General features: G+C 45.0%; 2 protein-coding genes across 2 annotated transcripts in view; both read left to right on the top strand.

The window, feature by feature from the left end:
• LOC130035092 (leucine-rich repeat-containing protein 37A2-like) overlaps positions 1 to 27,902 on the top strand; it is a 43,665-nt gene that overhangs the window by 15,123 nt on the left and 640 nt on the right. The window contains exons 4-14 of the mRNA XM_056126572.1: positions 8,350 to 8,421; positions 9,174 to 9,248; positions 12,952 to 13,070; positions 16,157 to 17,892; positions 19,943 to 20,047; positions 23,107 to 23,150; positions 23,806 to 23,860; positions 23,944 to 24,086; positions 24,186 to 24,306; positions 27,569 to 27,653; positions 27,767 to 27,898. Of these exons, the coding sequence (XP_055982547.1) occupies positions 8,350 to 8,421; positions 9,174 to 9,248; positions 12,952 to 13,070; positions 16,157 to 17,892; positions 19,943 to 20,047; positions 23,107 to 23,150; positions 23,806 to 23,860; positions 23,944 to 24,086; positions 24,186 to 24,306; positions 27,569 to 27,653; positions 27,767 to 27,898 (2,687 nt within the window). The remainder of the gene's footprint in view (positions 1 to 8,349; positions 8,422 to 9,173; positions 9,249 to 12,951; positions 13,071 to 16,156; positions 17,893 to 19,942; positions 20,048 to 23,106; positions 23,151 to 23,805; positions 23,861 to 23,943; positions 24,087 to 24,185; positions 24,307 to 27,568; positions 27,654 to 27,766; positions 27,899 to 27,902) is intronic.
• Positions 27,755 to 27,902, top strand: part of PLEKHM1 (pleckstrin homology and RUN domain containing M1) — a 45,217-nt gene continuing 45,069 nt past the window's right edge. Inside the window, exon 1 of the mRNA XM_056127254.1 lies at positions 27,755 to 27,898. The gene's annotated coding sequence lies outside the window, so the exon portion shown is untranslated. The remainder of the gene's footprint in view (positions 27,899 to 27,902) is intronic.

The raw sequence follows: 27,902 nt of genomic DNA, 5'->3' as shown, positions 1-27,902 counted from the left end.
AGTATCGCCAGGAGAAATTCCTGAGTGCAGAACCAGGAGTGACCCCTGTGCATTGCCGGGTGTGACCCAAAAAGAAAATAAATAAATAAATAAATAAATGAAAATAAACCTGAATTATTGAGGGCTGGAGCAATAGCACAGTTGTAGGGTGTTTGCCTTGTGTGCAGCCGGCCTGGCCAAGCTGGGTTCGATTCCTCCATCCCTCTTGGAGAGCCTGGCAAGCTACCAAGAGTATCTCGCCCACACAGCAAAGCCTGGCAAGCTCCCCATGACGTATTCAATATGCCAAACACAGTAACAACAAGTCTCACAATGGAGGCGTTACTGGGCCCACTCGAGCAAATTGATGAATAACAGGAGGACCGTGACTGTGAATTATTGAACTAGAAAATAAAGAACTTAACTTGAATGCCATTAGCCCAGAATTTTTAAAAAATTTTAGTTTTCTCATTGTGATTTGCAATACAACATTCTAATATCTTATGTCAGCATATTCCCGAATTATCTATAACTTAAACAAACATTTAAATATGAAATGCAATGATAATACAGATTGATTCTATGGCAGTAGTATTAAGAGCATATGAGGTTATCACGAGGAGAGTTCTGGTGATAAGAATTTCAGTGTAGGAAATGTTGGGCGATTGTCAGACGTCTTGGACATAATCTTGTAAAAAGAGAGTAGAAGAAAGGTAAAACACAGGAAAAACACTTCAATGCTTTCAGAAGACCAAGAGAAAGAGTAGGGACCTAGACCCAGGTGTTGTAAGCCAGGGCTAGCATGCCGAGCTTCCTCGTGCCCACCTGCGCTGAGGCACTCAGGCCTGTAGTAGATCACTTGGAGGGCCTGTTAAACCCCCCACCACAGTTCCAGCTTCAGTTGATTTGGCGTAGGTTGGTTTGAGAATAGGCATCTTCAATCAGTTCCCAAGTGAGGCTGGTATTTAAGAACTATTAGGAAAGTTAATACATGACGGTGTGCATTGTGGGTTAGAAAAGGAAAGACTGGGACTGGAGTGGTAGGACAGGGGTAAGGTGCTTGCTTCTGCACATGGGTGATCCAGGTTTCATCCCTAACACCATGCAGGGTCCCCTGAGCACCCCCAGAGTGATCTGTGAGCAGTCAGGAGCAAGCCCTGAGAACTGCCAAGGAGGGAAGGAAGCCAAGAAGAGGGGATGAGCTAGGAGATATGTGAAAGAACTTAAGTAGAATTCATAGATATAAAACAGTCAACTGTAGTCAAATAAAAATTCAGTACTCTGATTTTCTTTGTTCCACCACTTTACAATTAAAGCAGTGAAATTCATGGGATATTCAGAAAATGTAGAACCAAAAATTGAATTTCTATGATGATAGAAAAGTTTAATTCTAAATTAGTTCAATGTTCTGTCTGAAAGGAGTAACTTCATTTCATATTATATGAAAAAGGGTAATTTTTATTAGCCTAGAAAACAGCTAAACAGAAAGGTATATAAACATGAGACTATTCATTTGAATATTAAAATAACTATATTAAATATAGTAATTTTACATGGAGATAAAAAATTAAACTCCATCTAGAATTGAGAACATAAAAATCACCTAATCAATTCTCTGCTCTGAGAAAAATTTAACTCCAATATTAGAACCAAGTAGTCATACATTTTATTCATGAAGATTTGTGGTTGAGAGGAATGAAAGCCAGGTTAGGGGTTCTGGAACATTCAAATCTACTCATTCAATATTATTTTGACTTCTACTAGTTATTTCTAAAATTAGATATTTGGTAGTTAGTTGAAGCAATATTTTCCTTTTCCTTTCTTTAGAGATTTATCCTGCAATAAAATACAGTTTATTGAAAGGCGGACATTTGAACCACTACCATTTTTGCAGTTTGTGTAAGTTAAAAATATGCTTCATTATTTTTGGAATTTTTATAACACTTAATTGTCAGCCTCTGTTATTCATTTGAATATTATTAGAACATTGTAAGTGGCTACTAACACTGTACAGCAAATCCTTTTTTGCCTGTAAGTAACGATTAGTATGAGATTACTAGTCAGAGCAATGTGAACAATAGAACAGTGGCTCTCAACCAGGATGATTTTGTACCCATATGACCCTTGATAGTGTCTTGAGTTTTTTTTATTGTTTTAGTTGCCAGATCTATAATGATGCTGTTGGTAGCTAGTGAGCAGAGGCCTCCAGAATATCTACAATGCACTGGACAGCCCCCCCTATAATTATCCAGCCCCCATGTGGTGGTAGTGCTGAAGTCATGAATCCCTGTTCCAAAGAATTTAATTACTTAAGTATCTGTTAAGCATTTGCTATTTTGTGTCTAATGCCCCCACAGCATCATAAACATCAAAGAATAAACCTTAAATTTAGGTCTTCCCCAGTGATGTTTAGCGCATGAAATATTGTGCTTATGTGAATTAGAAGTAACGCTGGGTGTGACCCAAAAACCAAAAAAAGAAAAAAGAAAAAAAAGAATATTTCTGCCTTCTTCTTCCTTCTTCTTTCTTCCTTCTTACTTTTTCTTCTTTCTTTCTTCTTCTCTCTTCTGCTGCTGCCACTGCTTTTATCTTTTTTTTTTCCTTTGGTAGGAATCTTGGTTGCAATTTAATCACCGAACTGAGCTTTGGAACGTTTCAGTCCTGGCATGAAATGCAGTTGTTACACAAAATGTAAGTGAAAAAGCAGATAAGTATATATAATAAAACTGCATAAAAACATCATACAGTTATTATTAATTAACTGGTATAAGGCCAGTGTGAACTCTAACAAGTATGTCTTGAGATCTAGTCCCTTTTTTTTTTCCAAATGAGGAAACTAAAGAACAAAGAGGCCAAGAGATTTGCATGGCTCATGGCATGCTTTGCTTTTCCTATCATTGATTATTGGCATGAGCACTAACAGAAAGGCAACCATTAGCATTATCTTGTGATTCCAACTGGTGCGGTGCTGAACTGTGAATGAGGCTTTAAATTCCCAGTTTAATTCCAACTTTGGTTCCTGCTCATGTGCAAAGTTCCTAACCACTTAAATGTATGCAACAAAAAGCTGGGAAGAACTAGGTATAACAGTTTTTACTGGGAGTTGGCAGGGATGGAAAGTTATGGATTCGTTCATAGCTGGTAGCTTCTTTTACATGGTAAAGCAGAAGAGTTCCTGAACATCTGTCTTAGCATATTTCCCTCTTGATAATCTCGAACATTATTTTGAATGGAAAAAATTATATATATATGTATATATATATATATATACACACACAAATTGAATTCACTGTGCTCAGTATAAACTTTTGAGCTATGGCAAAAGTTGGTAAAAAGCTATGGCAAAGACGTTCAATAGGCTTCACACCTGGCAGTGCTGGGGAGGGATCCAGGATCACTCCTGGCAAAACTGGCATCACACTGGCCAGCTCGATGACTCCTCCAGAAGGAGGCCATGTGTGGCACCTGAAGTTCCGTGGTGCGGTGAGATCAAACTCTGGGCCTTATACATGGCAGACATGTGCTCTATCTCTGAAACTATCTCTCTGACCCCAAAGCGTTTGTGTTACATCAGATTGAGTGAAAAGTATTCATCAGAAATACATTGCTGTTGTCTAATTTCATTATACTTACTTTTCTGATTACTCGTCTGTAAGAAGCCTGTGGTTTTATACCCTTTGGGTGAAAAGTTCTCTCTGATTTCTCTCTGATTTGATGTGACACAAGCAGATCAAAGTTCAGAGACATAAAGGAAATTCTGTACTCAAGCGGAAGATCCTCCTTTCAGTCTGACTTTGAAAAAGAGTCAACTGCTTATGTTTCAGAAATCCAGTTTAATAGTTTCCTGCAGATTAGATGAAGGTAGGGCAGGAAGGCAGCTCGGTGATTCTTCATGGGTATAAACTTGAGTTGACCCACCCGGCAGACAGATTAGATGGGGCAGGTGAGGGTTTGGAGTGTGTGAGGACCAGGGTCATGGTTCCTGCAGTCCCACCTGTAGCAACTCCCCTTCACCCCTCTGTAATTTACTGACAATGTGGGAAAGAACCCGGAAGACCAATTTAGGAAGGGGCAGGCTTAGAGATTATAGTTACCTCAGTGACTTTAATGCCACATTTGTACTAAGCATTTTATTATACCAAGTATCATAAGAACCTCATTTTTGGCATAGTTTTGTAGGAGTCAGCAGGGGCAGCGCGGGTGGAAACAGCATGATAGTTGATAAAAGTTAAGGCATTTAAGAACATTCGCAGAGTGCCATTTCTTCTGAGTGTCAGGCCTATCTATACGGAAGAATAGAGCCGGGTCTTTGTCACCAAGAACCTTGAATACTGGAGGAAAGAAGAGAGATGCTGGTGGGAAAACATGAGAGTCCTACTGCTAGTCCAGACAGCAGGGTTACAAGATAGCGGGGTGACACTAGAGATAACGGTGGGTGCTGTACTAAGAAAGACTCATAATGAATGAGGTTAAAGAGACAGCTCAAACAGCTGGAGCCCAAGCTTTGCACAGTCAGGAGTCACCCCCATTCACACCTCCGAATGTGGCCCCTATACAATGAGAAGAAAACCCAACAAATTTATAATGGAGAAGGTAATGATTTATTTGTATTGCATATATTGAAATTTTACTCTCAAATGAAAGGAAAAAGGTGATGAAAGAATCAGAGTTACCTGGAAAGAAATGATCATCCCTGTCAGGTGTTTTAAATAGAACTAGCTCTTAAGACTGATTCGGTCACCTCGACGAATTGTCACGGAGTCTGGGGGGATAGCACACACTTTAGGTGCTGGAGCCTCAGGTTCAAGCCCCTGCATGACATGGTTCCCTAGCAATGCACAGAGTGTCCCCCAAACACCAATGTTGGCAGTATTCACCCCAACACTGAATGTGTTGGGGCCCGAATATGTTGGGGGGGTGGACTCCTTTCTTTGGGACTCAATCTTTCTAAATGACCAAGCTCATTCCTTTCAGGTACAATTTGCCTGTGTGATCAAAATTCTGTGGCTGGAGCACAAGTACAAGTGGGTGCGTGACTTGCATTGCACATGACTGACCTGGGTTCAAGCCTCAGCATCCCACATGGTCTCCCTGAGCACAGCCAGGAGCAAGCCCTGAGCTCCCTGCCACTTGTTGCTCAAAAACAACAAGGGGAAAAATTGTTACATCTTTTTCCAAAGGAAAAGGATGCTAGTCCTTCAGTTAGGTTATTTTATTACCCATCTGACAAATGACTGGATTGATTAGAAGTTGGGTTGATAGTAATTTACTCCCTGCATTAAATATATCTGGGAAAAGCTCAAGGTGAGAGCCAGAGAGCTCAGTGGGCTGAGGGCATGCCAGATGTAACCCTAAGCACAAAAGAAAACAAAAAGGCCCAGCTGAGATGAATTGATAAGGAAGCTGAACTCCAAACCTTACGTGCAAGATCTCGAGAAAGATCCCAGCAATTTTTATATTCATAATTTTGCATTTCATTTATTTTGTTAAGTATGATTTTAATAAACTAGACAAAATTCAGGGCCCACAAAACCCTGATTCTTCCTGGATTCCAGGTAATTATCACTCAGTGAGTTTCTTGAATGAAGCATCTATAATATGCTTCTATAATATTCTTCAATAAACACTGAGTGGTGAACACATTATCAATTGAATGAGTCACAGCTCACCTACAATATGCCATAAAAATTTGCGTCTGTAAATTAATAAATTTTCCATAAATTGCCAAAATATTTATAAGATGCCATTGTTTGGGGTTTTTTTTCTTTTTGGGTCATACCCGGTGATGCACAGGTGTCATTCCTGGCTCTGTACTCAGGAATTACTCCTGGTGGTGCTCAGGGGACCATATGGGATATGAATGGGATGCTGGGATTCGAACCTGAGTCAGATGTATGCAAGGCAAATGCCCTACCCACTGCGCTATCGCTCCAGCCCCATTTCCCATTGTTTTTGAAAGGGTAATAATCATCTCTTACAGATGAAATCAGGAACAGTGTTTGCTAATCCTAAATGTTCAGTATCTTTTATTTATTCCCTTTTGTTTTTGTTTTGGGGTCACACACCGCCATGCTCAGGGGTTGTTCCTGGCTCTCCTCTCAGAAATTACTCCTGGTGGTGCCTGGGGGATCATATGGGATACCAGGGATCAAACCTGGGTCAGCTGTGTGCAAGGCAAACGCCCTACCTGCTGTACGATTGCTCTGGCCCCAACTAATTTCTTTTCTCCTGCTGACTTTGAAGTGTTTCTTCACTCACCTACACAGATCTAGACTGTGGCTTGTTTAAAAAATTCTTTTAGTCATTTCGTTGGTTCTAATGATAACAAGTTCCGTGATTGTAGCAACTGAAGACTTGACAAAGTAGAAAGGTGATGCCTTACTCAGACAGAGCATGGGGACACTCTGGCTTGTTGGTGGAACATCAGTATTTTGCCAAGAAATAAGTACTAAGATAGAACAAAGGAAACCGAAACCTTGTTCCTACTGACTGCTTGACCCCACTGTGGAGATGATCAGTGAGGTGGGGAGCTGCACTGTGAAGGCAGACGGAACTGTGGTCACAGTGAAGTTCTCATGCTCTCCCCGCCACATGGCATAATGCCCTGTCTTTAGATAAGTTGTCACACAAGAGCTTACTCGAAGGCATTGTTATCATTTGGGGTTATGTTCTGAAATCCTGGCAGCAGCTTCTCATGTCCAAACACTTCTACCTTAAAGATGAAGACCGCTCAGGACCTTAGAATGGTTTAGGGGTGACTGGTTTCTTTGTAGTAGTTGGAAAGTTGAGTTCATCACATTCAGCAACTACTCTGTTCTCCCAAGTGTGTCTTTTCCTTCCCATCTTTATAAGGAGACATCTTCTGTTTAAACTTAGCACTGCTGCCGGAGCACTGCCAGGGGTCACTCCTGAGCACCACCAGGTGTCGTCCAGTCCCTGCAATGGGTTATCGGCGCTGGACCACTCCAGGGGGGAAAGGGTGTTGTCCTTCCTCCTGCTCCCCCTTGGCAGCTCAGTGGCTGCCATCTTCCAGAGGCCATTGGACAGTCAGGTTTGGGCCCGCAGTGATGAGACACACGGGGCCTGACAGGATGGGGGTGGAGCCGGCCCTTTCCTCCCCACCCCAACAAGACCCCCAAGTTGCTGCCCACAAACGACTTCTCTGACTCCTGATCAAGCTGCTTAACGGCCATGGTCCCAGAGACTCAGAAACAAATTGCAAAACCCAGCAGCTTTTGGCAGAAGTGCATCCAGACCCTGCAGTAAGTTACTAGCACCAGGCCACCCCAGGGGTGAACATTGTGAACTAAATTATAAAGTTAAAAAATTTTTTAAAAAAAGTAATGTGGAGTTTATGCCCAATTCAATCATCTTAATCAATGGCTGAATAAATAGCAGTGCTCCTACATTATATAATTTTTAAAAAAGAAAAAGAAATAATATTTGCTGCAGAACAAGGACTTCCTGCAGACATCATCACTCCTATGGTTTTCTTTCTTCTTTGGGGTGGTGGGGAAACACACCCAGTGGTGCCCAGGGCTTACTTCTGACTCTGTGCTCAGGGATCACTCCTGGTGTGTTCTGGGGGCTATATAAGGTTCTAGGAATAAAACACAAATGGGTTGCTTGCAAGGCAAGTGCCCCACTTGCTGTACTATTTGGCCCCTATTCCTACGGTGTTCAACTTGGAAAAATTTGTTAGCATATTTTTTCTTTGGGCTGGAATAATAGCTCAGCAGCAGGGCATTTGCCTTGCGTGCAACCAGCCCGGCCGGCCGAGCCGGGCTCGATTCCTCCGCCCCTCTCGGAGAGCCCGACAAGCTACCGAGAGTATCTCACCCGCACAGCAAAGCCGGGCAAGCTCCCCGTGACGTATTCAATATGCCAAACACAGTAACAAGTCTCAAAATGGAGACATTACTGGCCCACTCAAGCAAATCGATGAACAACGGGAGAACAGACAGTGATTTTTTCTTTGCTCTATATTTGTTTTTCTCCCCCTCCCCCTTCAATCTGTCATCTAGAGATTTGGGTGTTTCCCAAAGGGAGAATGCTTGGAGCTGGAACAATAGCACTACGGGTAGAGCGTTTGTCTAGCATGCGGCCAACCAGATTCAATTTCCAACATCCCATATGGTCCCCCAAGCACCACCAGGAGTAATTCCTGAGTGCATGACCCAGGAGTAACCCCTGTGCATCACCAGGTGTGACCCAGAAAGCCAAAAAAAAGGGGGGGGGAGAATGCTTTATGGATTCTAAGCATGTTTACAGAAAATAATTTTTTTCACCTTCACGTTTAATGCCAAAAAAATAAATATAAACTTTAATGCTACTTACTGATTATGCAGGTGATTTTATTGTTTTTTTTAGAATTCTCAATCATAATCCTCTAACAACTATTGAAGATTCATATCTTTTTAAACTGCCAGCATTAAAATATCTGTAAGTATTGTAATAGTTTTGTAGCTCAGATGATTTCTGCTATGATTTGCTGTCTTTATTTTTCTCCATTTTTGTCAAAGATTAAGTATTTTGCATTGAATTTTAAAATTATAATTTTTAATTTTAACACTGGATTATTGAAATGAGAGTTATTGTCAAAGGAAAAGATTAAGAAAGAATGTACATGGGTAACAGCCAACAGAAGAAAAGAGCAATGTTAAGTACATATAGATAAGAAACATACAGATGCATGTAGAAGTATTATTTCAGAAGGTAACGAGTAATAATGTACACTTCATTTCAAAAAGAAAGTAAGGAAAAGAGGATCAGCTAGGTCAGCGGTTGGAGCCCATGCACTGCGTGCTGAAGGTCTGGATTCAACCTCTGGCTCCTTATGTGTTCCCGGAGCTCTACTCAGAGTAACCCACAAGTACAGCGCCCAGCATATCCCCCAAGTACTGCCAGATGTGGCCAAAAATCCAAGGCCACCCCCAGCTCACATGAAAAAGAATCATTAAAAGAAGTAGATACAATTTAGAATGAGAAGTTGAACAAGATAGGAAGGAAGGAGAGAAGGAAGGAAAGAAGGAAGGAGGGAGGATATGTTGGATAGATGGATATGTTCTACAGTAAACAGTTGACCTGACTTTACAGCGAAGCCAGAATCAAAGCTATCGCCTCATTAATCTCATCTATTTAACTCTAGAAGTTCTGTATTTGGATTCACATCATGCTTGTGCTTTCTCCCTCAGAGACATGGGAGCAACACAAGTGTCACTTGGAACAGTCCAAAACATCCTCCTGAAGACTCTTGAATTGGAAAAACTGTAAGTTGATTTTCTGACATTTATTTTCACTTAGTTTTTCTAAGTCTTGCTTATTTTTTTAAAATTTTTTTTGTAGGAGTACTGCTATTTATTCAGCCATTGATTAAACTAATTGAATTTGGCATGAACTCCACATTACTTTTTTTTAATTTAGAATGTTAATTTTATTTATTTTTATTGAATCACTGAGATACAGTCACAAAGCTTCCCTGTTTGAGTTTCAGTCATACAATGATAGGACACCCAGCCCTCCACCAGTGCACATCTTCCACCACCAATGTCCCCAGATTCCCCCCCAATCACACTCCTCCCCCTCTCTCTATGGCAGACAATCTCCCCAATATTCTCTTTTGTATTGCTTGTTATGAATAGTATAAGATGTCGTGCAGGCAGAAGAGCAGCTGTGTGCTCCTGGAATTCTAAAATTGGAGAAATCTCTGCAGAGTGTTGCTCAGTTCAGAGATTCTTTTGTGTATTCTCGAGTTCGATTCCTCCACCCCTCTCGTAGAGCCCAGCAAGCTACTGAGAGTATCTCGCCCACATGGCAAAGCCTGGCAAGCTCCCTGTGACATATTTGATATGCCAAACACAGTAACAACAAAGTCTCACACTGGAGACGTTACTGGGCCCACTCGAGAAAATCGATGAACAATGGGAGGACAGTGACAGTGACAGTGGATCATGACAATTAAGGAGCTTAAGTGGCAGCCGGAGGCAGTTTGTGGGAATGAGTTCCAGAGTTCCACAGGGAGAGGGGGAGCGGTGAGAGGGACAGGCCCATCCCCTATCCCTTGAGACATGGAGATTGCTGTCACTGAACCTGCATACCTGCACTTCTCATTGGGTTCTGGAAGTTGGCGGCTTCTGGGGTTTTTAGGGGGCAGGTGGAGGGATGACGCCTGCCCCTGTCTGAGGCACCCCAGTGAAATTGTCCCGGCTCAAAGTCCAGAGGCATCTCTGCAGAGAGCTGCTCGGTTCAGAGATTCTTTTGTATATCTCTGGATCGTGGCCCTTGTTTCCATCTTTTCAAGAGAAATAAACTATTGGCATATGCCTTGCAGGGTATGCCTGTTTGCCTGTGCGGCACCTTGCCACCAGCCCGAACTGTGGTTTTTGATCTCTTTTGAGATTCATGGGTCTCTGAAATATGGCCAGTAAATGGGCTTATATTACTGAGCCAGACGTGGTTTGTGGGTGTGGCTCCCACATACCAAACTTTTGGCTGTTTCGCTGTATCACTGTCATCCTGTTGTTCATCGATTGCCTCGAGCAGGCCCCAGTAACGTCTCCTTCATCGTAGCCCTGAGATTTTAAGAAGTGCCACATTCAAGGCTCTCTCAAGGTCAGGAGAATGAGACCCATCATTGTTACTGGTTTTTGGCATATTGAATATGCCATGGGGAGTTTTCCAGATTCTGCCGTGTGGTCAGGATACTTTTGGTAGCCTGGTAGTTCTCCAGAGTAAGAACTAGATAATAAGATGTTGCGCGTCTGTATTTGCAGCCGCGCACTTCCGGGAGCAGGGTTTTATAGTCTCTAGGTCTTGACCGTTGATGGGATTACACGGCACCAGGGGCAGTTGGTGGGTGTAACACCTACATACTGGAAGATGGGGGATCTGAGTGGAGGAGGCCCCAGTCCCAATCAGAGCAGGCTTGGAGATGTACACCTTGGGTCCTGCACACCTGGGTTCCTCTGCCAGTTCCTTCATGCGTGAGGCTACTCCGAACGTGTGGAGAGCGGTCTTAAGCATGGCTGTGGCTGGAACCAGAGGTCTTCAGCTGTTTAATTTCTTGATAAACTTTAATTTCTTGGCCCTAAGTTGTTGGGGTTCGGTCAAAGGTACAGCATCAATTTTAGGGTATCAGGAAGCCAGAAGGTTCCATCTGGCTGCTGATGCACTCGTCCTGCAGGTAAAGGTTGACCTGCTGGCGGCATCATACCCCTGCTTGTTTATTTTTCTTAAGCTATCTTTAATTGAGGTGTAATTTTATTGTTTTTTAAATAGTTTTAAATTGAGATACTCAAGAATCACTTTTGGTGGGAGTATGGTGCCACCAGCAGGTCAGTCTGTATCTGTGAGGCGAGTGCATCAGCAGCCTGATGGCGCCTTCAGACTTCCAGATACCCCAAAATTGCTGCTGTGCCTTTGGCCAGACCCCAAAAACTTGGGGCAAAGTTTACCAAGAAAGTAAACGGCCAAAAGTTAGGTATGTGGGAGACACACCCACAAACCACTTCCGGCTCAGTTATATAATTGGAGGCAAGGCCTCTCTGGTTCCTGATTGAACTGCTTAATGGCCATGATCCCAGAGACTCAGAAACAAATCTCAAAACCCAGCAGCTTTTGGCAGAAATGCATCCGGACCGCACACTAGGTTACCGGTGTGGGGCCAACCCAGGTGGGAATAGGTTCTGTGCCTTGGCCTATTCCCCTTGCCGCCATCCTCCAGAGGCCACTGGACAGTCAGGTTTGGGCCCACAGTGACGAGACACGCAGGGCTTCATGGGATGGGAGTGGAGCTGGCCTTTTCCTCCCCTTCCCAACGAGACCCTGAGTCGCCGCCCATGTACGGCCTGTCTGGCTCCTGATCGAGCTGCTTAATGGCCATGATCCCAGAGATTCAGGAGCAAATCTCGGAACTCAGCAGGTTTTGGCAGAAATCCCTCCAGATTTAATTGTTAAAAATTCGGAATTTCAAAATTGCGCGGCCACTACTGCAGCTGCGCAACATCATATGTTATTCATAACCAGCAATAGAAAACAAATTGTCTACTGTTGCCTTTTCAGCAGATCTGAGTGTTGGGGTAAAATCCCAAATAATAATGGTAGGTCTGGTGTCAAAATATTGAATGTAATCAAAGTAGAGAGAGAGTAATGTGGATATCATCTACCCCACAGGTAGGGGGAGGGTGAGGGATGGGGGTATACTGGGGATTTTGGTGGTGGAGAATGGGCACTGGTGAAGGTATGGGTGTTTCATTGTATGACCGAGACTTAGACCCGAAAGCTTTGTAACTGCCCTCACAGTGATTCGATAAATAAAATTATAAAAAATGAAAAAAAAAACGTAAGGTGGAGTTCATGCCCAATTCAATCAGCTAATCAGTGGCTGAATAAATAGCAGTACTCCTACATAAAAAAAATCACTTTTGGTGTCTCATGGATGCTGGGGATCAAACCCAGGTTGATCATGTTCAAAGTAAATGCCATACCCGCTATACTATTACTCCAGTCTCTGTTTTTTATTTTTTTATAATCTGGAAAAGTGCTTTCAGATTTCCCCAGGTTATAGCTGGAATTTTTATCACTATCTTGGAGCTGGAGAGATAAGAGAGTGAGTTAGGTATTTGCCTTGCGTGTGGCTAACCCTTGTTCAGTTTTTGGCACTGTCTAAGGTTCCCCAAGTCCTGCAAGGAATGATCCCTGAGCCAAGAGCCCACAGCAACCCCTGAGCACCACTGGATATGACCAAAAAACAAAACTCAATTTTCTGAGGGCTGAAGTGATAGTAGAGGGATTAAGGTATACGCTGTGTGTTTATAACTTCCAGTTGGGTTCCCACAACAGAGTTAAAGCAACACCTCATCCATGTTTCTCAGGAATTTTTTGAATAGCTGCACATTGGCCTTGGCTGCCTCTCCTACCTATTTGAAGTAACCTCTTTACTCTGCACTTAATTCTCTGTGTTTCCATTCATAGGATCTTACCTAGTCGTCTAGCCTGCTGCCTCTGCCAATTTAAAAATACTATCGAGGTTGTCTGCAAGACAGTCAAACTACATTGTGACAGTGAATGTCCTACCAGTAGCACTCACTGTGGTGAGTCTGAATTTCCTGTTGATAGCTTTTTAATTTATGTTTCATTTTTATTTTAATCACTGATGGTACATTTTATACTGATCATATAGTTGCATTATTTTTATTCAGAGTTCAACTCTCTATATTTCTAAGAACTATTTCACTTGGGAAAAGTCAGAATCTCTGTCACATCGTTACCATATGGATGTCTTGAAGACTTAAGAGAAATGGAAGAAAGGGATGGAAGTGGGGAAAGGAGCTAACACGGTCACAAATGAGTGCCACACTCTGGGCAAGTTGCTGGTCCTCCCGATGAGAGCTCAGCCACAGAATGCAGTTTGCAAACAGATTTTATACACAACAAATCTCAAGCGCCCTTTTCTTTACAGTGCAGGTGTAGCTACTTTATTGCATGTGTTTTTGTAATTTTACAAGTCATACCGCCATATGAAAGTTTTGCTTAGAGCCTGGAATTTCTGTTTTTTTAAGCAGAGGTTGCCACTCAGTCCTTCTAATGATGGATGGGCTCGTGGATTCTTAGACTATCCCCATCTCTGGGCCTATTTTGAATTTTAACCCTTCCATCTACAAAGCACTCAGTTGCCCTTAAGTATCTTTCCACATAGTAAGTTTACTGACATCAGCTTGATAACTTCCAAAACGTGCTTTTAGGGGCAAGGAAAATAGATCAATAGGTTACAACAAATACTTTACATGTGGGAGGTGTTGGTTCAACCCCCTGCAAAACAGTTTCCCAAGCACTGCTGGGAGTATCCCTTGGGCACTGCTGAGTATGGTGCATGCACACATGCAAACGCGCACTCATACACACACGCACGCGTGCGCACACTCACCACCGAAAAAAGTGTTTTCATGCTGGGATATTATGAATCTGATTAGCTATCAGCAATTGGGCACATCAGATCACTTTGCTTCTTTCACGAAGATAGTGTTATTTTTAAAATCAACTTTTAGCAAGTCTTTAACTTCCTTCTCAAAGGTGGGCATAACAGTCATTTACGAATCACCTTTCATAAGATGAACATCAAACCTGGGGATTTGTTGGGGGTGGCAGGGTGAAGAGTCAGACTAGAGGAGATGTATGGACTGTGGTGTCTCGGCACTTCGGTGGTGGTCCAGGTGAAGTTCACTTTGTACATGGAAACCAATAGCATTGGTACTATTGTCACCATGTTACTCCAACTGCAATAATTTTATTTTAAAAATAACTAAAGCAAATAATCTAAATTCAGAATAAAATACTGATAGCATTTTTTTAGGTGAGGAAAAGCAGAACTAAAAGTGTTAAATGTGCCTAATGCCTAGATCATGTGTTCCCAGTCTGGGACTCTCTGCAAGTCCATGCTTCATCCTCACTTCCCTTAACTCCCTCTCTAAACTTCACCACCACCAAAAGCACTTTTAATTCTCAGTAAAGGTTGGTCTGAGAGATACTCTAGCACTTGCCTTACATACAACAGACCTGGGTTGGATCCCTAGCATCCCAGACAATCCCAATTATTACCAGCAGTGATCCCTGAGCACAGAGACAGAAGTAACCCCTGAACATTGCTGGGTTTTGCCACACTGCCTCCCCAAAAGAAACCCAACTGCACAATGTTATACTTGACCTTTAAGCAGTCAGAAACTTTGAATGGTTCCCTAAGTAGAGCTGGAAATAGTAGGAAGTAAGTGAAGGCAAAATATGCATCTAATAAGAGTTGTTTTTCCCAATTTTGGGAGCTCTAATATTATGTCAGGGGCCAGAGAGATAGTACAGTGGGTAGGGAACTTGCCTTTTACACAGATAACCTGGGTTCCATTGCCGGCATCCTATACGGTTTCCCAAGCACCACCAGGAGTGATTTCCTGAGCACAGAAGCAGGAGTAACTCCTGAGCATCACCAAGTGTAGCCCCCAAACAAAACAAAACAAAGTATTTTATAGATTTTCTCAACGTTGCCCATTAATATATACTGTGGCAAATCCATTAACCTATACTTAGATATCTGCCCAGATTCAACAATATGACACTAAGGGCTAATAAGCAAAAGTATTAGTGGGTAGATGGAGGAAGGGTACATTCAAATGAGGACCTGATTTCTGGAGTAATTTATTCGTTGTCTGTGACAGTAACAAGAATATTAGCACATGAAAGAGGTAGAGAGAAAAAGCCCTCTCTCTCCATCTGGGCAGGACAGGTTAAAGGTATGGGAGTATAAGAAATCATAGTCTAGGGGCTGGGGAGATGGTATAGTGGAGAGGGTGCTTGCCTTTTTTTTTTTTTTGCTTTTTTTTGGTCACTGGCAATGCACAGGGGTTACTCCTGGCTCTGGCAGTGCTCAGGGGACCATATAGGATGCTGGGATTTGAACCCAGGTTGGCCGCATGCCAGGCAAATGACCTACCTTCTGTGCTATCGCTCCAGTCCCAGGGTGCATGCCTTTCGTGCAGTCAGCCCAGGTTCAATTCCCAGCATCCAATGTGGTCCCCCAGGCACCACCTGGAATAATTTCTGAGAGCAGAACCAGGAGTAACCCCTGAGCATGGCTGAGAATGGCCAAAAAATAAAACAAAAGTCATAGTTGATCTGTAAAGAGTCTAACTGCGCAGCAAATATTTGTCCTGAAGACTGGGCACTTGGTCCTTGGGGACCAGTGGAATAATTGTATGATTATTGTTTGTGTGTTTGCTTGTTTGGGGGCATACTCAGAGGTGCTCAAAGTTTACTCCTGACTTTTGTTCAGGGGTCAGTCCTGGTAAGGCTTGAGGAGCATTTGGGGTGCTGGGGATCAGACCCAGGTTGGCTGCCTATAATACAAGTACTTTATCTGTTCTACTGTCACTCTGCCCCCAGTGGAATAATCCTAAATACATGTACTGAACTCCATGCCCTATTTATTCTGAATAAATAGTGATGGTCACTTTGTTTCTCCATTTGTTGTTGTCAATCATAGGTGTGAATTTAGGGTTTCCTGCACCCCCCCCAACATGGCACTTGTTTACTGATTACTAGTTTATTTGCCTGAAATTTATGTCTGTAGATGCTCCCAAAATTATCCCCAGTTATCTTTCATTATCAAAAGCAAACTCTTCCTTTTTGACAGATGAGGAAGAGTCTATCAGTAACACAGAAGGGGAGTTCATGAAGGTTTTACAGACCCGAAAGAAGATTACCAGCACAGAGCTGATCATTGAACCGGAGAAGCCCTCATCAGAGAGAAACAGCCTATCCCTTTTATTGAATGAGCAGTTAGACTTCAATGATGAGAGTGATATGCTTACTGGGCTAGATTACATAATGCCTTTTTTCCGGGATGGGAACATAGATGTTGAATCAACATTGCTACCCTTCATTAAGCTCCTTTTTAAAGATATGCAAGATGGAGCAAATCCTCTGGGTCATTTGAAGAACAGCACAGTTCCGATTTCTCTACAGCCCGAATCCAACAATTCAACATACAATAAGTTAAAAAGGCTCCATTTTCTAGAAAACTTGCTAAACACAGAAATTCAAGAAAAAATCCACAAAGCTAGAAAGAGAGAGAAAACTCCCATGCTGGTCCGTTCCAGTCTTTTGGGGCCCAAATTTAAACGCCAAATCTTTCCTAAGAAATTGAAAACTGTCGGGCCAAGGAGAAAAGGCTTAAGAAAGGTTCAGGAGGGGGAAAGGCAACCACTGCAAATGAGCAGCACGCTCAAGGATCCCGAGGGCCTCCAGAAATGGCACTTCAAAGCAGAGGGCAATCACCTCAGCCAAATGAAAGGGAAGGCTCGGCCCATGGCGGGGAACATTGCACAAGAAAAACGGCACAGGCAGCCGGCCCCAAGAGATCCAAAACAGTTTCCCTTGGTGGGGAGGCCCAGGAAATTGGTGGAAAACTCCTTCAATGAGGAGTCATCCTTCATTCAGGAGCACAAGGTGGCGGTCTCCACGCCCCTGAAACAGTACTCCATGGGCAGCCCGTCTACCGCCACTTCTTCAAAAGTCCCACTCCAGGTTAAAAACCAATCCAAAGACCTGAAAAAAACTCTGCTCGTCTTAGAGGACGCAGACGCTCGAGTTCGGAACATGAAGTTCCCCCGCCCCGTGCCACACATTGGAAAAAATTACCGCTTTCATAAATCTTACTCTCAGTTGGGCCGCAGAATGCCGAAAGCCAGAGTGAATACAGAGACAAGAGAATCAGCACCCAAGAGGCCAGTGCGGCCTCCTTTCGCTGCAATGAAGAGCCTCATCAACTCCCCGCCGCGAGAGGAGTCTCTGTCTGGGAGAGATGAGGACAAATCTTTGCCTGAATCATTTCTTCCTTCACACTCGTTTATGGAAAAGAAGACTACAGAAAGCACGCGTGCTCCAAACAGGGGGAACACCAGAAACATCACGCTGCCAGAGAAAACTGTCGGTATCCAAAGCACCGTCCCTGAGGAGGAAGCCGGGATGGGGGACAACCTAACTGTCAAACAATCCAACGAGATGCAGTGGGAATATCACAACATGGTCACGGACATCATCAACTCTACCACACAAAAGCCCGACCCCGGAGACCAACTTGAGGCACAACTCATCCAGAAGCTGCGGCCCCTTATCCCCAATAGTAATGTGAGGAAACTCATTGCTCATGTGATTCGGACTCTGAAAATGGACTGCTCCGATCCCCGGGTGCATCTAGCATGTGCCAAGCTCCTCTCCAGAACCGGCCTCCTGATGAAGCTTCTTAGTGAGCGACAGGAAGTAAAGGTGTCCAAGTCAGAATGGGATACAGACCAATGGAAGACTGAGAACTACATCAATGAGAATACCGAAGGCCAGGGTGAGCAGAAACAGTCAGAGGCAAGTGAGGTGAGCACAGACTTTTTTTTTTTTTAATGGAGTTTCATGCAGAGTGAAATAAGTCAGAAGAAGGACAGACATAGAATGATTGCACTCATTTATGGGATTAAAAAAAATTAAAACTTAGTATGAAATTAACACCCAAGGACAGTTAGAAACAAGGGCCAGGAAGAATGGTCCATGGTTGGAAGCCTGCCTCATGGGCTGGGAGAGAGGGCAGCTGGGATACAGAAGGGACCATTATGACAATGATGGTTGGAAGGGATCACTCTAGATGGGAGATGTGTGCTGAAAGTGGGTAAAGGATCAAACATGTTGGCCTCTCAGTATCTGCTTTGCAAATCATAATGACCAAAAGGGGGGGGCATGGAGTGAGAGGAGAAAGTAGGAGAGAGGAAGGAGGGAAGAAGGGGGAAAGGTGGGGGGGGGAGAAAGAGGGAAAAAGAGAGGAGGAGAGAGGAGAGAGAGAGAGAGAGAGAGAGAGAGAGAGAGAGAGAGAGAGAGAGTTCCTGCCATAGAGGCAGAGGTAGCCTGGGGACAGGGGGAGGTGGCAGGAGGGATACGGGGATATTGTTGGTGGGTAATGTACACTGGTGGAGGGATGAGTGTTGGAGCATTGTATGACTGAACCTGGATCACAATAAGGAAAGCTTTGCTACTGTATCTCATGGTAACCAGACTCGGGCTTCCAGGACTCTCAGCCTATGCCATGAAAGAACACAAGCAAGAAGACCAGGGTCTCTTGGCTCTCCCTCTCTTGCTCACTCGCTCTCTTTTTTGTTGGCACACAACTTTGACTACAATAATGATTGTTTCTGTGCTCGTTTATAGAAAGGTAGCACTGATCCTAGGAGAGGTAAGAAGAGGACCTAACACACCAGATAAATAAACTGTAGAAGGAAAGGCTACAGACGAGATGGAGTTGCAGATCTGGTGTGGTCTTTAAGAACATATTGGGGCCAAGGAGATAGTTCAACACGAGTGCCCCTGAACACTGAGCCAGCAGTAGCTCTGAGGACCCTAGATATAGGCTGAAAACAAAATCAAAACAACCCCAAAACATCACTGTATCACTGTATTACTGTCATCCCATTGATCATCAAATTACTCGAGAGGGCGCCAGTCACATCTCTATTCCTCCCAGCCCTGAAATTTTCTCAGCCTCTTCTTACTCATCTTTTCCCAATTATCAGAGGCTCTTTCAGGATCAGGAGAATGAGACCTATTGTCGTTACTGTATCAAATACACAATGGGGAGATTGCCAGGCTCTGCCCGTGCGGGACCCCAAAACATACAAAACAAAAACCTATAATCCACTCATTTTAGAGAATGGGGTTTTAGACAAGTATAAGAATAGTTAGCCATTCTTTAGAATGGTCTTAAGAATTCTTCCCATCGAACATAAAGTAACCAAATAGGAGACTAACACCCAAGAGTGGCTGAGATTAGTACCAGGAATTTTGCTCCATGACTTGGAGGCCAGCCACACATGCTAGGGGAAAAGGGAGCTCAGAGAAGGGAGCACCAAATAAAGGGTGTTGGGAGGATCCTCTGAGGATGAGAGAAGAATGCTGAAAGTAGACTATAGACCAGACATGATTGCCACTCAATGCCTCTTTTGCAAACCACAACACCTACAACGAGAGAGAGAACAAAAGAGAATGCCCTGCCACAGAGGCAGGGTGGGATGGGAGGGATGGGGGGTGGGAGAGATACTGGGACCCGTGGTGGTGGAAAATGGGCACTGGTGGAGGGATGGGTACTTGATCATCGTATAACTGAAACCCAAGCACAAAAATTTGTAAGTCTACAACTGTACCTCATGGTGTTTCACTAATAAAAATTTAAAAAAAAAGAATTCTTCCCATCTTTTTATCTAATTGTTTTTGGGGGTAAGGCATTTGCCTTGCATGCCACCAATCCGAGTTCTATCCCCAGCATCCCTTTTGTCTGCCAGGAGTGATTTTCAAGTGCAGAGTTAGGAGTAACCCCTGATCATCGCCAAGTGTGACTCCCCCAAAAAATAATGCATAAAAATAATTGTTCTTTTTTTTTCAGCTCACAAAAGAAGTTCCAGGATATGGCTATAACAACAAATTAATCTTGGCAATATCTGTGACTGTAGTCGTGATGCTATTGATTATAATTTTCTGTCTCATTGAGGTAAGAACAGTTCATTCAGACTTCCAGAATTTAATCTGTCTTAACAGATTCAGGGGCTACAAACGGAAAATAAAAGCCCCCTTTCTTCCTACTGGCACTTGATTTTCCTCTTCAGTCTTGAATAATGAGGTGTGCTTGCTTCTCATATTGCAAAGATGATCCCAGGGCTTGTTGAAGGAACCTTACTTTCAGGAGGTCCCTGCAGTAGTGAAACCAAAATAACAAGCTTTTAGAAAATTTTGAAAAGTTAAGATAAGAAGGGATTGGAGCGATAGCACAGTGGATAGGGCATTTGCCTTGCACGAGGCCAACACGGGTTTGATTCCTCCGCCCCAGTAGGCTACCAAGAGTATCCCGTCGGCATGGCAGAGCCTGGCAAGCTCCTCGTGACTTATTCACTATGCCAAAAACAGTAACAACAAGTCTCACAATGGGGACCCACTGAAGAAAATAGATGAACAATGGGTGCCCACTGAAGAAAGTAGATGAATAATGGGAGGACAGTGCTATACAATGCTAAGATAAGAAGGATAGAGCTGAAACAAAAAGAAGTCTTCCTGTGTGCTGTTTGGGGTCTACACCCTGCAGTATTCAGGGCCTGTCCCTGGCTCTCTGCGGAGGGGGAAGAGGGTGTCACTTCTGATGGTGCTCAGGGGACCTTGCAGAACTAGGGATCCAGCCTGGCCCTTCTGCGTGCAAAGCATGCACTCTGACCGTTCAGCTCTCTCTGGTCCCAATATAGACTTTTTTTTTAATTCAAAAATATTCAAAAAGATATACTCGCCACTCACTGACATTCTTCTACTGATTACTTTCCTTGTTGACTGGTAGAGTCTCCACCCTCCTGGAACCGAAAGATAAAGGTGTTATCTTGCTGATCCAATGCAGTAGCTCTCATTAGGTTTAAGCACCATCTCAGTACACGAAGTTAAAACACTACAGCTAAGATGGGAGAGAGCTGCAAGGGCTAGTTTTCATGCTTTGCGTGAGGGAGACCTGGATTCCACCCTTGGCATTACGTGGCCCCAAGAGCCACCAGGGCCACCAGGTGTTACTCTTAAACAGCAAGTTAAGTCATTCCTGCATATCACTGGGTGGCTCCCACACCAAACATACCAGCACTGCAGCCTGAGCCCGAGCTGGGCTTCTCTCAAACATGGCAGGCGTGCGGTAGTTACTCCAGGAGCTCGCCTTCTGTTCAATTACACACCACTGTCTCTTTCCAGCAGGCACACTAAAAAAGTGATTTAAGGATCAGGGAGATAACTCAAAAGACTAAACTCCAACTCACTTTTCACTTTGGAACCCCAGGTGCTAGCCATAGTGCTCTATGTTCCTTGAGTACCACCCCAGAAGTAGCCCCCACAAGCACCAACTGCTAGGGAGAGCCTTAAAAAATGAACAACAGCAAAATGTGATTGAAGGGGTTCAGGATATAGGTTAGTGGTATTGCACTTGTCTTGCATGTGTGAGGCCCTGGATTCAATCCCTGAACCCACCACAACCACCAACAAAGAATTAGAATAAATTAGAAGTGATGGTGCTGAGGAAGAGCTCTCTGGGTCTTTGATATATTTAAGCTGCTCGTTTGTGACATCACCAGCAAACACAGCACTGATTTATGCAAACCACAGTACAAAGAGTTTTCTATATGTTGTCTGGTTTAATCCTCGAAGACCTCTAAGGACGGCATTAGCATCCCTCCGTTTTTGCTGTTCTTGTTGTGCTGGGTACCGACCCCACGTCTCCTGCACGCCAGGCAGGCATTCTCCCACTGAGCTACCTCCCCAGCCCTAGCATCCTGCTTTCAAACATGGGGGTCACCTGCAAGGCAGCCCGTGCTCCTTATTCCACTGCTCAGTTTTATCTCCTTAAGGACAAAATCACAGAAATGCTGTGCATATGCTGCCCCAGCCCATGTGCTGCTTGCACCTATGTGGCCGAGCACATGTGGCAGCTGAGCACATGTGTCGCCCACATCTCCCCTCTTGAGATGTGTACTTTGATGCTTTCATGTCTAATGCTGGGATGTGCGTAGAGGCTCTCTCCACCCTTGGAGAAGCTCTCTCTCTCTCTCTCTCTCTCTCCCCCCCCCCCTCTCCACACCTTAACAACTCTCCAAATAAAATCTATTTATTTTGTTACTTTTTGGGTCACACCCGGCGATGCTCAGGGGTTACTCCTGGCTCATGCACTCAGGAATTGCTCCTGGCGGTGCTCAGGAGACCATATGGGGTGCTGGGAATCGAACCTGGGTCGGCCATGTTGGCTGCGTGCAAGGCAAACACTCTACCCGCTGTGCTATCACTCCAGTCCCAAAATCTATTTATTTTTTTTTTAAAAAAGAAAAAGAAATGCTTAAAGTATTGAAATTTCAGTCTAAGTCACTCAAAGAGTTGATATATTCATTTAGTTATTTATTTGGGCTCACAGTCATCTGTGCTCAGGGCTTATTCCTGGCTCTACTCTCAGGGATCACTCCCAGTGGAGCTTGGGGAACCATCTGGGCTCCTGGGATAGAATCTGGGTCAGCCACGTTCAAAGCAAGTGCCCCACCTACTGTATGATATCTATAGTCCCATGAATCAACATATCTCATAGAACTTTTTTTGTTTTTGGTTTGTTTGGGGAGGAATCATTGCAAATGCAACCAAGTTTTGTCTCCTGTAAGACTCGACTCTGCTCGCTGCATTGATGAGGACTCCTCATCGGGGATGAATAGTGGCGATGTGAAAGGCATCAGATTGGTTCTTGACATTGTTTAGAAAACATTGTTAAAAAGAATGTTTCTGTGTTTGGGATTTGGCAGATATTTTTAGTTTCCTACCTCATAGTTTTTTTTATTTGAATTTCTCTAAAACAGTGACTAAGCTGTATTCCTAACTGTGCCCCTTAAGTCATGTGCTGTAGGAGAGTCCAGGGACTATAAAACAGGAGAGAATTCCTATTCTCAAAAAGTGACATCAGTGGGTAGGTACGGCAAAACCAAGGGAATTGATAAGGTTTTACAGAGATCGGTCACCACGATAATCATGATCGTATTTTTTTTTCCCAAACAGATTTATTCTCATAGAGCAGAACAGTGTAAAGATGGAAGATCGAGGTAAATGTTAGTTTGACAACTTCATTTGCACTGGAGTGTCTTCCCCTGGTGCCTGGGGACCCTGGAGTCCTTTTGTGTGCTACTTTGCCCCATGACCTGGGCCTGAGTTCAGTGTTGGTGTCTTAGAACTCCACAAGGCCAGGCTGCTCAGTCCCCCTTTGTGGTGGCTGTTACCTGAGCCTGCCCACGTGTGCTCAGGGAGGCCATATGGTGCCAGGGTCCAAAGCTGGAGCCTCATGTCCAAAGGCCCTTCTAATTATCATTCCAGTAGCTCGGGGCTACTTCAGTCTCAGTGCTCAGCATGGTGCCAGGAATTGAACCCAGGCCCTCACACATGCAAGCCTAGTACTTTACCATGGAGCCACATCCCCCAACCTCTGTATCTTCCTCTTATAAGAAGGAATAGAGGGAAAATGGAAACTACCTTGCCCTTGGGGGCACACTGCTGGTGAGTGGGAAAGAGCATGGTTCGTGTCCCTTGGGACCTCTCCATTGATGACCTAAGTTCTTGAACTTGGAGCTGCATGACTCGTCATGGCTCCAGACCAGGGTACCCATGTAGTTGTCCGTCCTAACAAGACCAGAGACCTCCATCCTAGGAAGCATGGGAAATGGGGTGAATGACAAATGATGTTTGTCTGTGTTTTCCTCCAAGGACCTTCTTTGGATTATTGCTGCATAGAAGAAGTTCAATGGAACACGAGAGTCAGGTAACCATGGGGAGGAGTGGGCACCAAGGCAGGACAAGAGTGGGCCGGGGTGCAGGCTTACAAGCTCCCCTTGCCTTTTCCAGGAGGGCTTTTTCTGGCGAAGAAGGCCCCTGTGGCTGAGAGACATGTATCGGCCGCTCAATGCCACACGTAAGAAAAACATGGCACAGAAGCTACACGACAAGGATTCGTCTGATGAGGACGAGATGTTCAACAAAGATGCACGGTAAGTGATGGGGCCAGTTGCAATACCTGCCTGAAGTCAGGAAGCGATGCAGAGGGGGCACATCCCTTTCGAGAGCTGACTGTATCCTTCTTGTTCCAGGGAGCTCAGGGAGGCCGTAGTAGTGAAGACAGCAGAACTGACTCCTGAGGAGAAAGCAGCCAAGGAGACCAAGGGAGCACAGGAGACGCAGGAACCAAAGCGACCCCCACTTGTCCCACTGGCAAGGCAGACCAGCAAGACTCCACATGGCTCCCTGGCACCACAAGCACCCCCATCACGACAGTCCATCAGATCTTCACGGCCTCTCTCAAGACGACAGTCCATCAGTGCTCAGCAGACCCCCCATGCACGACAGTCCTTCAGATCCCTCCAAGAGACCCAGGAATCAGAGGAAATCTCAATGCAAATTGATGAGGAATCAGAGAAGTCATCAAAGAAGGGCATGGTGTCAGAGTCCTCACAGTGAACGCCTCCCGCCTCACACCACCTGGAAATTTTATTTTCTGAAGAGCCTCTCAGCAGTTCCTATAAAATTCTTCTTTTTCATATGTTAATTGCATAAATGAAGAACTGCAGCTATGGGCGTGGGAATTAAAGCCAAAAAGGTCATCGATTATGTGTGACCAACAAAGGCCATTGATATGTAACCAATAAAGGCCTTTGACAGGAAATGCATGACTGGAGCTGGAATCCCTCCCTGAGGTGGGGATGAGGTCCATGAGGAATAGATGGGATGGGAGGATGGGAGGCTGTCTCCTGTGCTCCCAGAATAATCGTTCCTGAAAAGCTGTTAAAGCCATCATCCTCAAGGAGGGATGAGTAGCACTGTAGCACTGTCTTCCCGTTGTTCATCGATTTGCTGGAGCGGGCACCAGTAATGTCTCCATTGTGAGACTTGTTTTTACTGTATTTGGCATACCAAATATGTCACAGGGAGCTTGCCAGGCTCTGTCGTGCGGACAGGATACTCTTGGTAGCTTGCCGGGCTCTCCGAGAGGGACGGAGGAATTGGACCCGGGTTGACTGTGTGCAAGGCAAACACTCTACTGGCTGTACTATCGCTCCAGCCCAGGGATGAGTATTATAGCAAATCACAACCAATCCTGTCGTTCTCTCCCAGGGTTCCCCAAGTGCCACAGCACTTAATGACAGCAGACTCAACTCCTACCCCTACTTAAGGTCACACTCTCGGGGCTCTTGAAATAACCAGAACTTTTGCAGTGTCTACCGCCACTGTTTTCCCAAGCTCTCAAACTTATTCCACACGTGCATGCCCTATCTTGGTATTGAAGGTTCTCCTCCCTTAAAATCTAGCAGAAAATTTGCATGGGGTTTTATTTATTTTTTGGCTTGTTTTTCTTTTAAAAACAAAACAAAAAACGCAGTTTTCAAGGCTGAAGAGAGAGCCCTTGCCTTACAGGTAACCGACCCGTGTGGAGTTCACCCTCAGCACCACCTCTGGTCCTCCAAGCCCAATTAGAAGTCGCCCCTGAATACAGAGCAATGAGCAGCCCCTGACCACCACCACATTGGGGACTTAGCCCCACATTACCAAAACCTGAACAAACCCAAATCCCTCAGTCCTCAGTGGCAGGATGTTGGGAGGCGCAGAGTAAAGATGAATGTGTGAGCAGTAGTTGACTAAGATGACCCTGTTCCACCTTGATGTCAGAAAACATTGGTGGAGGAACTGGAGTAATAGTTCAGTGGGGAGGGCACTTATTTTGCACACAAGTGACCTGGGTTTGATTCCTGACCCTACAATATGATCACCTGAACCTTGGCAGTAGTGATCCATGAGTACAGAGCCAGGAGTAAGACCTGGATAAGTGTGGCCCCAAAATACTTTAAAAAAAAAAGGGGGGGGCAAGAGCGATAGTACAGTGGGGGAGGGGGCACTTGCCTTGCATGCAGCTGACTTGGTTGGATCTCTGGCATCCCATATGGTCCCTGAGCATGGTAAGGAGTGACTCCTGAGTGCAGAGTCAGGAGAAACCCCTGAGCATCTCCAGGTGTGGCCCCAAAAACAAACATTGGTGCAGCCAGGTATTGTCCAAGGCTCTCCTGGGTCCACTGGGCTTATCCCAGTCGCATGCATTCACGCATTCCACCTTCTGTCCCACCTGAGATAGATCCATGGTAGCAAGAACCCCAGCAGCAGTGAAAGCAGCACAGATCTCCCTCTCCAAAAAAGATACTTATAACCTTTATATACTCAAAAAAATTCATCTTCGGGGGCTGGAACAATAGTACAGAGGGTAGGGGATTTACCTTGCACGCAGCTGACCGGATTCGATTCCCAACATCCCACATGGTCCCCCGAGCACTGCCAGGAATAATTCCTGAGTGCAGAGGCAGGAGTATCCCTTGTGTATCGCCAGGTGTGACCCCCCAAAAAAATCATCTTTGATACATCACCCTGTGCACTTGTAAGCCAGGAAAAGTTAAACACATTGAGGAAAATTAGCAGTGAGCCAGATTTGATCACCTACCTAAAGGAGCACAACATCAATGCTGACACACTAGTCATATGAAATGAGTGCAGTGTGAGGAGCCTGGGGCCTGCACGTTCTGCGGTTCAGTGTGCTGAGTGGAGTGAATTGCCCATCACTTCCTTGTCAGGCCACTCAGTTTGTGAATGCAGAGCAAGTCACAGCTGTTCGCTAGACAGTCAGTGCTTAAGTACTCAATCTCACACATCCAAGACCATGAGATGGGGTTTCACTCCGAAGACTCCAAATCCTCACCCCACCCTGCAGGGAAGGATAAGTTGGGGCTGCTATCAAAGGTCACACAAGCTGCAGAGATTGCCTTCACTGGCTGAGCACAGGGTCTGCATTCTGGTGACCGAGATTCGATCCACAGCACCTCATGGTCCCAGAAGCACTGTCAGGAGTAACCAGTTTCCCAAGAGACCTGAGAGTGATCTCCACTCCCCACCCCGAAAAAAAAAAGGGTCCACAGTACTGATGATTTATTAGTATTTTTATTATATGTCAGGGAGGTTATTCTGTGTCTCTCCTCCTGACTTCATCTGTCCTGATACTCTCCGGATCTATCCACATAGCAGCAGATTACATGCTATCATCTTTTCTTAGAGCTGAGTAGTATTCCACTTCTGTCGATGTACCTTTGAAGATAAAAGACAGTTTCTTTAACCAGTCCACTCTTCTTGAACATTTGGGTCGGTTCTAGATTTTGGCTACTGTGCATAGTGCTGCAAAGACAGGAAGGGTGTAAATGTCTTGGGTCTTTGGGACAGATGCCAAGCAGTTCGCTATAAAAAATCGCCGCGGGCGCTCAGGGCGCGCTCCGGATATAAGGAGTAGGGAAAACACGTTTTCCCAGAGAGCCCCCAGGGCAGAAAGGTCCTTGAGCTCTGTTGGTTCCCAGCGCCAACGTCCTGGGAAAGCAAAGACAGGCGGCTTCACAAGTGGGCAAGCTTCACTCACGGAAGCCGAGAGGACCCCATCGTTACGCAGAAGATGGCCGGCAACGGCACGTCGCCAGTAGGATCTAGTCCCACGGGGACACCTGTGGCAGAGGGCAAGCCCCGCTGGGGGGCAGGTCTGCAGCCTCCTCTGGAACCTAAGGCGAAGCGCCAACCCGCTGGCCCCGCCCCCAATCTCTTTGGGGCTCCGCGATTGGGCCGTCGCCTGGGGGCGTGGCCCGACGTCCAGGCGACGTGCTTGCGTCATCGCCGCCGGCGCTGCTTCCTGTTGTCAGGGGCCGGGAGGCCGCCGCCGCGTCGGGAGCGAAGCTGAGGCGCTGCCGCGGCCCTGAGCGCCCCTCACCGCTCCCGGCTCGCTGTGGTGA

Source organism: Sorex fumeus, unplaced genomic scaffold, assembly GCF_029834395.1.
Source record: "Sorex fumeus unplaced genomic scaffold, SorFum_2.1 ptg000063l, whole genome shotgun sequence".
Lineage (NCBI taxonomy): Eukaryota > Metazoa > Chordata > Mammalia > Eulipotyphla > Soricidae > Sorex > Sorex fumeus.
Note: the sequence above shows the minus strand (reverse complement) of the source record. Positions and strands in the feature narration are given on the sequence as shown.